At 44.6% G+C, this 13,378-nt stretch overlaps 1 protein-coding gene across 1 annotated transcript in view; it reads left to right on the top strand.

Moving 5' to 3' along the window:
- SNX13 (sorting nexin 13) overlaps positions 1-13,378 on the top strand; it is a 157,571-nt gene that overhangs the window by 59,293 nt on the left and 84,900 nt on the right. The window contains 1 exon segment of the mRNA XM_040433682.1: positions 11,072-11,174. Coding sequence (XP_040289616.1) covers positions 11,072-11,174 — 103 coding nt within the window.

The following is a 13,378-nucleotide window of genomic DNA, read 5'->3' as shown; positions in this document are numbered from 1 at the left end:
ATACTGGAGTATCTCTTCATTTTACTGGTGCTGTAGGCCAAGAGTTGTGCTGGGAGTCGCAGCTCGGCTCTGAAAGGGTCAGGCGCTGGGACAAACCCTGGGTCACCGCTTTGAGTCTCCTGATACCAATGGAATTTTCGGACATGTACAAACAAGCTGTTTGTTTGCCTATATCGTCCAGCTTAGGCTACTTTCACACTTGCATTAGGAGCGGATCCGTCTGGTGTCTGCACAGATGGATCCGCTCCTATAATGCAAACGCTTGCATCCGTTCAGAACGGATCCGTTTGCATAACCATGAACAAAAAAATAAATAAAAATTTTTTGTTTTTTTTGTTTTGTTCATGATAATGCAAACGGATCCGTTTTGACTTTACATTGAAAGTCAATGGGGGACGGATCCGTTTGAAAATTGAGCCATACTGTGTCATCTTCAAACGGATCCGTCCCCATTGACTTACATTGTAAGTCTGGACGGATCCGTTTGCCTCCGCACGGCCAGGCGGACACCCGAACGCTGCAAGCTGCGTTCAGGTGTCCGCCTGCTGAGCGGAACGGAGGCTGAACGGAGTCAGACTGATGCATTCTGAGCGGATCCGCGTCCACTCAGAATGCATTAGGGCAGTACGGATCCGTTCGGTGCCGCTTGTGAGAGCCTTTAAACGGAACTCACAAGCGGAGCCCCGAGCGCTAGTGTGAAAGTAGCCTTAGGCAGTTATTGAAAATGTAGAGGCTCTTGCGTGTTCCTTTTGTATGTAGTTGATATGCTGGGAATGTTGTTTGCCATCTTGATTACTTCTTCCTCCCTGTGGTACCCCAAATTACAGCCTATATTTCCTATTATACCGCTCTACTGCTAGAGACAAAGTGAGCAAGGTATTGATGACCTACCTCGACGTAGGTTATCTATATCGGTATGGGTTGAACTCCTAGCACCGCCTCCGAGGAGCTGTTAGAAGAGGTGCTCGTGCGAGTGCTCCTTTTGGTTCAAAATTAGCTGTGCATCATCTCGCTTGTAGAGATGGGGCATTGCAATTGCCAGTGATTGTCCCATTCAAGTCATACTTGATGGAAAAGAGCCAACAGAAGTGTGAACAGAGCCTAAGTTTGTGCTATACAGAAGATTGCTGGTTCAGCCCACATCTATTTCCCCTGATTCCATCATGAGAAACATTGAGTGTGCGTGTTGATATCAATGGAGATAAATAAGCAGTTACCATATTTTTTTTAAATTAAAGGTGTTTTCTGGGATTTGGATAGTGATGGCCTATCCTCAGGATGGGTCATCATTATCAGATCGGTGCGGTGGGGTTCCACATGTGAGACCCCACTGCTCTGCTGCTGTTGGCCGATCCTGAGGAGCTATTTCAAGGCAGTTGCCAGCACTGAAAACTATACAGTGGACAGGAGAGGATGAGAAGTGAGCAGCATGATGAGGAAGAAACGGGCTGACGGGGGCAAGACTCAGCAGCTTAGTGTTATATCTCACCCCAATTTCTTTGTTCACATCTATTCTGCTCAGTACTTCTTTTTGATGTTTCTATATGTTGCTTCTGAGTAAGTAAGAGGAATTACTGTACTCAAATTGGATCTTTCCACAAAAAGATGCCACCAGTTGGAAGTTAGCTATCTTATAAGTTAATGTTCGAACTTTTAAAACAGGCCTTGAGACGTAATTTTAGGATCATATCCAAGCCAGTTTCTCCTCTGCAGATAGTTGTTTTGGGGTGAGTGCCCCTCATCAGTGTAGAGAGGACTAGCTGAGTTGGGTGAGAGGCCTTGTGGAGAGTACATAGTAGGTGTTGTAAGGAGTTTTATAGACCATGCAATGCTCCACTGGATAAAAGAAGGTACATATGTGCTGGTAAACTGTCTGCCCCCACTATCACACATTACATAGACAGTCGTTAGGTCGAATGACCTATAATGGATGAGTTTGTTCCTTAGGGACCCCCCTCTATAGTTTCCATATACTCTAGTGGAGCACATGGATAAAAATGGTCTTAGAAAGACTGTCTCCTAAATGCACATTTACATTTCTATCTATCATTGCAATGGAAGATTATTGCATTGTGACTATTATCACTGTTACTATTTAGCATTCTATCCTATATATAGTCCTTTATTACATTCTATAGTTTCCTTCTTGAAGGCACACACAGGTAAAATACAATGTAATGGTCTCAAGTTGATTACTCCCTGCTTACTGTAGCTTGTAAAGAGCTAGTTGTGTAGTTGGAAGAGGATCATGTGAGTAGTTTTCCCAGTGGTTATAAAGCAGTTTACTGTGCAATGTTAGACATGCTTGTATCACCCGTCTATAAACCTGTAGGGCCCCATGTAGCAAGCAATTGTCGGTAAGGAAGTGTTCCTTCCTGACAATCGCCTGCTCATCAGTGGAAGAGAAAGCTGCATTTACATGCAGTGGTCTCCTCCACAGTTTGGGGAGGAGGAATCGCTAATGCCGTCGCTCGTCCCTATACAGGATCATTGTTTGTCAGCAGCTGTTTAGACGGCACAATGTGCTGCTGGTAAGCGATGATTTAGTTGACCACATTAATGATCCTATTACTGCTATGAACGAGCGTTTGCATGTTGGGTAATTGGTGGCACCTTTATACAGACAGATTATCGCTAACGAGTGTCCGTGTGAATCATAGCGATAATCTGCCTGAATATCGCGCAGTGTAAAGGGACCGTTACACTACTGTCTGTCATAATTTCTACTATTTCATTAGTCTTAGTGGTTCCTGGAGATTGTAAGGTAAGTTCATCTCTGGAGCAAAAATAGGATTTCCAGACAATTTTTACCCAATGTGTTTCGTTTATCAAAAATAATTTTCAGAGTTTTTCCAACCAGTCGTTTGTTGACACCACGAACAGGAAAAGGGGGAAGAAGCAGGGAAGGGGGGTAGTAGCTAACAACCAGAAGGAAGTCTCTGTTGGCTTACTAGCAGCTCTTTGTCAAGGTGAGACCTACCTCATGGAGGCATCAAATAGCAGAATGTCTGATGGTTCTGATGTAAGTTGCCGTAAGGAATATCACAAGGAAGAACCTCCCAGAAAGTTCCAAATAGAGGACTCCACCATGCTGCCGGTATAAAAGGAAAATCACTTGAAAGATAGGAGTGTTATAATGGGTCTTAAGTACCGGGATTAGAGATGAGCGAATTTCAGGTTGTGAAATTCGTTCACACTTCGTTTACTGGTAAAAGGTGAATTGCGTTATGGATTCCGTTACCACGGACCATAACGCAGTTCTATAATGGAATGCCTTTAGAGGCATTCAGTTATTCATTCCATCATAATATAAGTCTATGGACTGCAAAACGGATCCGCCCGGTTTCCGTTATGCAGGAGAGGACTCGGGATAAGCAGGTCTTTTTGCATATTGGGCTAAAAATAATTCTTGTTATAGGGTTTTTATTAGGGATGTTGGTCTTCTAATCTTATTATAACCAACGTAAATTTAAGAGCTTTCAGGAGAGGACAGACAGCGTCTGCAGACGAAGCAGTCAGGCGGCCAGTCTGATGGGTTTGTCAGTGAAAGGAATTCTGCAGCTTATTATGTATTAGATTGCATGAAAATGTTTAATATAAAGACATTTTTAGGTCTCTTTCACATTAGTATTCTGAACAACTAAAATAACGGAGGTGCCGGCACACAAGTGACAGGGACTGAGCCTAACAGATCCCGTTGACCATAATAGGATCCATATAAATTACACTTTAAATTTCATTTGCTGACAAATTCAATAAGTATTATGCATTTTTGTACTTCCCGCCTTTTATGCAAATTAACATAAGAGTCATATCTTGTGTGACCAGAGAAGAGTCATATTTTCAAGTCCTGACTCATCTCAGGTTAATTTGCATATGTATAAAATCGTTTATTTTTTTTACACAATAAAAGCACACAGAGCTATGGGGACTGGGTATTGCGGATGTGCTAGTGGCCACCTAGCAGCCCATGTCCTCAGCTCTAGACACAAAATCCCGGTGACAGGTTCTTTTTAACTTCTAATTCTCTAATAGGGTATTCAGCAAATGGTTTTCAAAACCAGACAGGACCTATAAGTGAAAGAATCTACAAATTTGGTATACCTTCGGATGCAACCACATGACGTGGCCCTAACAGATTAAGCAGTGTGGCCCTTGTTAGTTTAATTAGAGCCCACAGTGGCCTGTGCATCCACACGATACTCAACCGCACCCTGTGGTAGTACCCTTAATATTTATGTGTTAAAGGGGTTGTCCGGGACCAAATTATTTTTTCAAATATAGTTTACTCACTATTACTAGCAGAGTCAAGGTTCCCCCGATGTTTTTCGGTAGTTTTTACACTGCTGCATGGCTCCTAAGGTCCCCCACAGATTGCTGACATTGATGTTTATTTGTGTAATGACTTCCTGCCGCACTGCACTGTGGGTCCCAGCGCAGCGCGCAATCTCCTGGTTTCTACGGTCTTTCAACTCGTCCCTGCACCCGCCCCCTCATACATATTCATCCTCCTGCCGCACATCGTCCACTCCTCCATCTATCCGACCCCTCATACATATTCTTCCTCCTGCCGCACATCGTCCACTCCTCCATCTATCCGCCCCCCCCTCATACATATTTTTCCTCCTGCCGCACATCGTCCACTCCTCCATCTATCCGCCCTCCTCATACATATTCTTCCTCCTGCCGCACATCGTCCACTCCTCCATCTATCCGCCCCCTCATACATATACATATTCTTCCTCCTGCCGCACATCGTCCACTCCTCCATCTATCCGCCCTCCTCATACATATTCTTCCTCCTGCCGCACATCGTCCACTCCTCCATCTATCCGCCCTCCTCATACATATACATATTCTTCCTCCTGCCGCACATCGTCCACTCCTCCATCTGTCCGCCCCCCTCATACATATTCATCCTCCTGCCGCACATCGTCCACTCCTCCATCTATCCGCCCCCCCCCCTCATACATATTCATCCTCCTGCCGCACATCGTCCACTCCTCCATCTATCCGCCCCCCCCCCTCATACATATTCATCCTCCTGCCGCACATCGTCCACTCCTCCATCTATCCGCCCCCCCCTCATACATATTCATCCTCCTGCCGCACATCGTCCACTCCTCCATCTATCCGCGCCCCCCCCCCCCATACATATTCATCCTCCTGCCGCACATCGTCCACTCCTCCATCTATCCGCCCCCCCCCCCCCCCTCATACATATTCATCCTCCTGCCGCACATCGTCCACTCCTCCATCTATCCGCCCCCCCCCTCATACATATTCATCCTCCTGCCGCACATCGTCCACTCCTCCATCTATCCGCCCCCCCCTCATACATATTCATCCTCCTGCCGCACATCGTCCACTCCTCCATCTATCCGCCCCCCCCCCCCCCCATACATATTCATCCTCCTGCCGCACATCGTCCACTCCTCCATCTATCCGCCCCCCCCCCCCTCATACATATTCATCCTCCTGCCGCACATCGTCCACTCCTCCATCTATCCGCCCCCCCCCCTCATACATATTCATCCTCCTGCCGCACATATTCCTCCCCCATTAGAAAGATCCATGCCCGGTGACGTCACCGGAGGAGGGGCATGGCTTAGCGCGATGTCTGCTAGCCTATTTACTGCCCCTCCGTGCTCTCTGCATAATGACTTAGACTGATGGTGACGTCACCGGGCTCCCTGTGAAGCGGAAGAAGAGGCTTTGCTCGCCTGCAAGGGACCCGGTACGTCACTGTTTTTACAAAAATAGTCACTTCCGCCCAATAATTTGCAGTATCAAAGCGGGGCTTCAGAAATATGTGGCGCAGGTAGGACATGCATGTGTGAAATATGTATGTCACTCTAGTACTATCACAACAATGTCCCCAATCCCGGACAACCCCTTTAATTGGATAATCCAGGAGCTAATGACATTTTCTGATCTATTAAAGTGATTATTAGGATACATATATTACGTATTGGATGGTTGCAAGTCATCAGCTAAATATAAGTATTTCATTAGGACCAGCGTCAGCACAGAGGCGTCCTGTACAGTACAGACTCCTGTGAGTAGGGATCATTGGCTGCATTTGTATTCCTGAATAATAATCAAAAACACCTTCCCATCAATCTAAAATATACCTTTTATTAATCGATTAAAAATAACCTCAATCCGGGCTGAGATCTCAAGGATCATGATAACAAATACATATATACAATATATACTAGGAGAAAAAAACCAGGATGCAGGCTTAGTATTTCGGGTGCATCCTGTTTTTTTTTTTTTCTCCTAGAGGGTTTCGATTGAGGGGCACTGAATGATAGTCTCCGTCGTGAGACTCATGGTTGAACTTAAAGTATCATCTTTTTCTTTCCCCTGACGAACCAGTCGTGATCCATACCGACTGGGGAAACGTAGCGTTGGGAATTTGTTGTCTGTCATTCTGTTTGTCCGTTTTATGTATGCCTATGTACTCAGCTTGTCCTTCACTACAGGATAGGGGATCATAGGGGATACTAGATTAGGTACGAGGACAGGGAACCCCTACCTTCAAGGGGTGTCCCTGGGCTTAGACGAGTAAGGGACATACAGGGAATTTGTAGGTTTATGTCATCTATTGCATAGCTTGTGGTTTTCCACCATTTTAAACCACCTGCAAACTCCTGGGCATTATCTAAGTTCCTGCACAACACCTATGGATTAATCCCCATCCTACCTGTCGAGAAAGGATATGGTGTGATGTCAGCTAACCGTGAGTAACCATGGAGTTAAATAGCGTACCTGATTAATCCTTATCTTCTTCTTGTGGAGTCTAGTTGTGCTCTGTTTTTTCCAGGAATTATTGACACATCTTGATATTGTTCTTGGCTTATGTTACTATGTCTGGAGTAGGTTATGTTTTATGTGCACTCAAAATCTTCAGGTCTCTGCGCCCAAAATTTAACTCAATAAATAATCACCTTTTTTATGGATACGGTCATTGCGTTTCCACCGAGGTCTTCTGGACACGGCTAGCCTTATAAAGATGGCTGTACACATTCCTGTTAGATAGGTGTTGGCCAAGCGAGCTAGGTTCGGTATTTTTTCAGTAGGGAGATAGGCTGAACCACCTCTGGGACCCATGTCTATCTCTTCAATGGAGCCCCTAAAATGAATGAGAGTGAACCACACAAGCGCGGCCGTTCTCTATTCACTTCTATAGGAGTTCTGGATAAGCTATTTCCGGCAGTCCAATAGAGGTGGCTGTGTGGTGTGCTCTCTCGTTTACTTTGGGGGCTCTGTTCTAGATATAGGTGCGAGTCCCACCTCTGGGAACCGCACCTATCTGACATTGGTGGCATATCCTAGCGATATGCCACCAATGTCTCAGATGACACGACCCCTTTAAACCTCGATCAGACCATACCTTTGATAGTTTTATTTTCTGAGCCCCAGATAATGAAGTATGTTTGACATGTAAATGCGGCCCAGCAGAGGGTTTTGAATCTTCGAAAATACCCAAGTCGCTCCCAGTACCTCCATCTCGCTATCACAATTTTTCCCCTCAGCCTGCAACATCACTATGGCCTTCTCTCTCTGCCTGTAATGTCACATTTGCTTTGTATTGAAACCTCACACAGGCACAGGCGGGGGAATCTGCCTGCGCACTGCGGTACATACTGCGGGTATCGGCCTCACTGCATGTCCTGCACATGTGCTACAGCACGAACGTCGTCACTGCGAGCCCGTTAGCGTTGTGCCATTGAAACCCAGAACTTTTTGTTTTCCTCTTTTTTTTATTTTTCCTGTCCTATGAGGATATATTTCTACGCCATTTTTATGTGTTTTTTGTCTATATTTTTTGTAACCAAGAATTTGCTATTTTGTTTAATAGCACAAAATGCAACTAAATAAAATTTGTCACCCCTTCTGTTACAATAGTTTTGATAATAGGGGATATATAATTAATGGTACCAGGGAGGGAAGCTATGGAGAGGGCTCATGTTGGCGTCTTTTATTTTATTTTTTTCTTCTTTCTTATTTTGTTTTGCCTTTATTTATTCGGGTACTTTCACACTTACGTTAAACTTTTCTGGTGTTGAGTTCCGTCCTAGGGGCTCAATACTGGAAAAGAACTGATCAGTTTTATCCTAATGCATTCTGACTGGAGAGCAATCCGTTCAGGATGCTTCAGGATCTCTTCAGTTCAGTCACTGTACGGTTCTTGGACTGAGAAAATACTGCAGCATGCTGCGGTATTTTCTCCGTCCAAAATTCCGTAACACTTGCCAGATTGCTGGATCCGGCATTATTTTACATTGAAATGCATTCATGCCGGATACTGCCCCAAGTGTTCATGAAAAACGGAACCGGTTTTTACGGTCTGCACATGCGCAGACCTTTAAAAATGTGAAAAAGATAAATACCGGATCCGTTTTTTCCAGATGACAACCGGAGAGATGAATCTGGTATTGCAATGCATTTGTGAGACGGATCCGCACCCGGATCCGTCTACAAATGGCATCCATTTGCATACAGATTGCTGGATGTGCCTGCTGGAATCCAGCAACGCAGGTGTGAAAGCACCCTTAGATGGTGCCCTCGTCAAGGTCATAAAGGTGCTTATGTACTGATCTCTCCTGGAAGTAGGGCAGACATATTAATAGGAATACGGCTTCCTGACGGCACTGCAGAGCTGGTCTGGGTTCAGCAGCTTATTCTTATTATTCATTATTAAAGCACCATTCGCTGTACATATGATAGGCGGTGCACATACATGATACAATCTACATGGTATGGGAGAAGGACACAGTAGGAGAGGGTGAAGCTGGTCGTGGCGGTATCTTGTGCAGTTACCCGAGACCCAGTGATCACATGATCGCCATGACTGGAGCAGGAAGCGGCTTCTGTATATACAGCACTTATTGGGCAAGGTGTATACAGGGATGGTTAGAAAACGTATCTGCCTTCTCTATGGGGGGCCTGGCTGTCACGGACCACCCTGCAGCTGCACCATGTCAGAGATCAGTGCCTGACAGTTATACTATGTGGGTGGTCCAGCACGGATTTTGGGTGGCACGTTACAATTTTTATGGAACTACTTTGCCAGCTCGTTTCTATCTTAGGACAGCATCCAGTTAGTCAGTAGTACAGATCTTCCCAAATGGTGCCAGTTTGATGTAACCCTAAGGGGGCCATTTATGATTAGATATATGCCAGGACATCTGTCACAGATTTGGTTGCAAAGGGGACGTGCGGCGACTAAGTCTGCATCTTCTTCCCCAGTGGGTGTGGCAATGGCGGGGAAGAGGGAGGGGTTGGCAGGCACGACTCGGTAATCATTTTCTACGCCAGTATTTGGTGTAGAAAAATATCCAACTCTACGCCAGCAAGGGATTTAAGGGGCGTTAAGACCGGAGTCTAAAACGCCAGTCTTAATAAATGACCCCAGAAGTGTCTGAAGCTCTTTGGGCATGCAAACTTGCCAATATCTTACCATCAAATATTAGTTTGTAAAAGTTTTCAATATCATTTACCGGAAATACATTTCTCGAAGATAATCGTGACTCGGCAGGTGTAAGATTGTTGGGACTTATCCCCTGAGCAGCTCCCCAGCCGGGGGTTCCCTAGAACTCCGCAGCCAGACCTTTCACTTTTACACTTTTACAGTAAAGATGGCTAATTGATTCAGCCTGCTCATATATACCTTGCAGAATATTCAAAACTCTCGGGGAGAGCATAATGCTGGACACAGGTTCTAAAATGCCTTACTCACACCTACACCAGGCGTCTTTGCAGTAGTATGACAGTAAGAGTATGGCTGCCGGGGGACCTGGTCGCATGGGGCCAAACCATGGGCACCGATGGCAGCCAATTGTTGCACGATTTTGCTGTAAAATGGTGCAGGCGTTGGCTGCTATGGGTGGTCATAGCTTGTCCACATGCAGGCCTTACCCCAACTGCTTCCCTGTGAGTAAAAAAAACGTTCAGGGCCTTCCATGGTAATAATATTGGGCATCTCTCACCCGTCACTTTATTTCCTGGCATCTGCTTCCATTTCTGGGCAACCTAATACTAAATGTTGAGTGGCAGGTAATTTTTCAAATTTGTTTTCAGCAGAGGAATATTTACTTGAATAAGGATATGGAAATCTAGTACGTTTTGAGTATTTTTTTACTTTAGACTCTTTAGAAGCTTACTTCAGACTGTCGTTGAGAAGTGGGAGACTAATTCTTCATGAAAGACCATCTGTCAGCAGACTTGTACCTATGACACTGGCTGACCGGTTCCATGTGCACTTGGCAGCTGAAGGCATCTGTGTTGGTCCCATGTTCATATGTGCCCAGACTGCTGAGAAAAATTAGGTTTTAATATATGCAAATGAGCCTCTAGGAGCAACGGGGGCGTTGCCTTTACACCTAGACGCTCTGCTCTCTCTGTAACTGCTGCACCCTTTGATTGACAGGGCCAGGTGTGATGACATTTTCACTGCCTGGTCCTGTCAGTCAAAGTGCAGAGGATGCAGCAGTTGCAGAGAGAGCAGAGCCTCTAGGTGTAATGACAACGCCCCCGTTGCTCCTGGAGGCTCATTTGCATATATTAAAACATCATTTTTCTCAGCATTGTGGGCACATATGAACATGGGACCAACACAGAAGCCTTTAGCTCCCAAGCGCACATGTAACAGGTCAGCCAGTCTCATAGGTACAAAACTGCTGTCCGATGCCCTTTAAAGGGTCACTAACTTTTCCAAAATCTCTTTATATACCTGTATATTATAGAGACATATCAAAAGTTTAGATGGGGGGAGGTCTGAGTGCTGAGACCCCCACCAATCTCTTGAACGAGTGGAGAGAAGTGCTTGCATATTACGCGCTCTCTCCTCACCGCACAGGGCGAGCTCCATACATGTCTGTGGTCTTGATATGCGGGACATTCTCAACCCTCATTCTCGAGGTCTGTAGGGTCTCCGCTCTTAGACTCCCACCAATCTAAACTTTTGATATGTCTGTTAGTGAACCTTTTATTAACTATTACATCTTGGTGCCTTTTTTCCCTCTCAACCTCACTGATTATTATTTTCTTTTTTTTCTTTTAGGGGTTTTGTGGTCTCACTTCTTTTCGGAAAGATAACCTCTGAGAAGTACCTTGAGAGATGTGAGCATTCGTTTCTTCCTCCAACTTCTGCTGGAATCTCGAGGGTAGGTTACTGTGACGTAAAGATCTGTTTAAGTATAGGTTGTGTGCGCACATTTTAGGAGAGGATCTCCATTTGCCCTAATAGGTTTTAAGAGGTTGTTAACACTGATAAAGTGATGGCATGTCTTTGACATCTCTTTAAGATTGGTGGGGGTCTCTGGAGCTATTCCATTACTTTATCAGATGGGAGTAACCCGAGACTCTGTCCTCACGTTTATGCTGCTAGGTCCTAACCGCTCCAGCGCGCGTCAAAGAGTCCTGATATTCATCAGTTTGTGCTTTCACCGCCCCCTGACACTGACCGTTCCCCCCCGACTGAATTAGCAGCAAGGGGCGGAGAAAATCAGGAGCTCATGAATATTCAGGAGATGTTTAATACAAGATTTTAGCAGTCTAAGAAAGTGACCCAGCATCTTGCCGAGAGGATCTGTCACTAGTTTATGTTGCCCTTAGTTAGGACACCATAAAACTGCTGACAGATTATGCTAATGTAATGCCTAATTTAAATCTAGTCGTCGTTCACATGATTTGTCCTCCCGGAACTTCTCTTTGTGGACATCGCTAATAATAGAGGTCTAAAGGTCTTTATACATTTTAGATGAATGAAAGACAAACCTGAGAATTTCTGGATGTCCGGCTGTCTAAAGTGCATGTGGGGGTCTTCATTCTCTCACCCAAAAGCAGATATCAAGGGAACGAAGCATCAGACATGTTGGATTTCGCTATGTTCCCGCTGAGATAAGCTGCTGCCAGTAGATAAGACTAACAAGACATTGGTACAAACACATTTTAGACAACTCACCCAGTGAAAGTTCATGTGATAATTGGCCAAATTCACATCGAAGTACGGTGCGCAAATAACCTGGGGCCTCAGGTTGACAAATTGATATAGAACTAATGTTTCCAGCATCAGAATAAAATCTTCAATACTTTTTCTTTTTAATAAAATGGCATCCATAATGTACTTATGCGTTTTGGGTAGTGGAACCCTTACTCATAGGTAATATTACATCTTGTCTGGTTTTCTCAACGTTAGACTAATGTGTATAGCCACTTTAACTCAATTCACTGCTCAGATCTGTTCTCAGTGAAGACGGGCTGCCTGCTCAATGAAGGATCAATCTATGTAGAAGAGTGAGGATGAGAAAGGAAGGACTGCAGGAGACATATAAAGAGTGAGACTTAGAGACTGCTGCTGGTTTGTGATTTGCTGGATTCACATCTAAACTGCTTAGTTCTTCTGTATAATGTCCTCCATTACTGCTGCTTCTGTGGGTTTGTTTCAGAGAGTTGGGGAGCAGGTTCTCCTGTTTCTCAATGTGCTGTGTATGGGCAGACATGATTTCAGCTAGTCTCCCCCAATAGCTCAGGAAAAACTGACAATTAGCACTCATGCACGCAACGCTCTGTTTCGTCTGCATCCGATCTGCATTTTTTTGCGGATCGGATGCAGATCGATTTATTTAATTTTTTTCAGTGGGGCTGCAAAAGATGTAGACGTCACACAGTGTTCTGTCCACATCCGTACATCATTTCTGCAGCCCTGTAAAAAAGATAGAACATGTCCTATTCTTGTGTGTTTTCTCGACAAGCATAGGACATCTCTATTGAAGTGAAAAAAATAAAAATAAATGGCAGCATGCACACTGCTGGGACCCATGTTTTGCGGATCCGCAATTTGCAGCCCTTACAGACCGATTTGCAGAGGGAACAACCGCTGAAAAATGCCAGATACAAGTCATATAAGGGCCAGAAAGAGTGTTATTCCCCATGTACACACAGCGGCTTATTATGAAAAATTACCTGAAACAACAGGTACACTTTAATGTCTTGGAGGGGACGCTGACCTCCTCACAATTGTTAATACATTATTAATACATTTTTTTTTTATATCGCTTATGTTTACCTCTGCCATAGACCTTTTATGGACAGCCCAAAAAGGGAGAATTGATCATTCCAGTTGCACCAGAATTCTGGTGGAAAAAAGTTGCAAATTTTGGCACAGCCATATATTTTTTATTTTTTTGCAGACATGTGGTTAGCTATGTTAATTAAGTGTTCGGCAGATTTCTCAAACAATAGCAACTCCAACACCTACTCAAACAAAACTGACTTCAGAAATTCCTCCTGATACATTCAGGCTTTTTTATTTCCCCAGCAGTAAGCACCATAGACATAAATAGACCTCGTCATCCGGGAAATCTGC

Source organism: Bufo bufo, chromosome 5 (genome assembly GCF_905171765.1).
Source record: "Bufo bufo chromosome 5, aBufBuf1.1, whole genome shotgun sequence".
Taxonomy (NCBI): Eukaryota; Metazoa; Chordata; class Amphibia; order Anura; family Bufonidae; genus Bufo; species Bufo bufo.
Note: the sequence above shows the minus strand (reverse complement) of the source record. Positions and strands in the feature narration are given on the sequence as shown.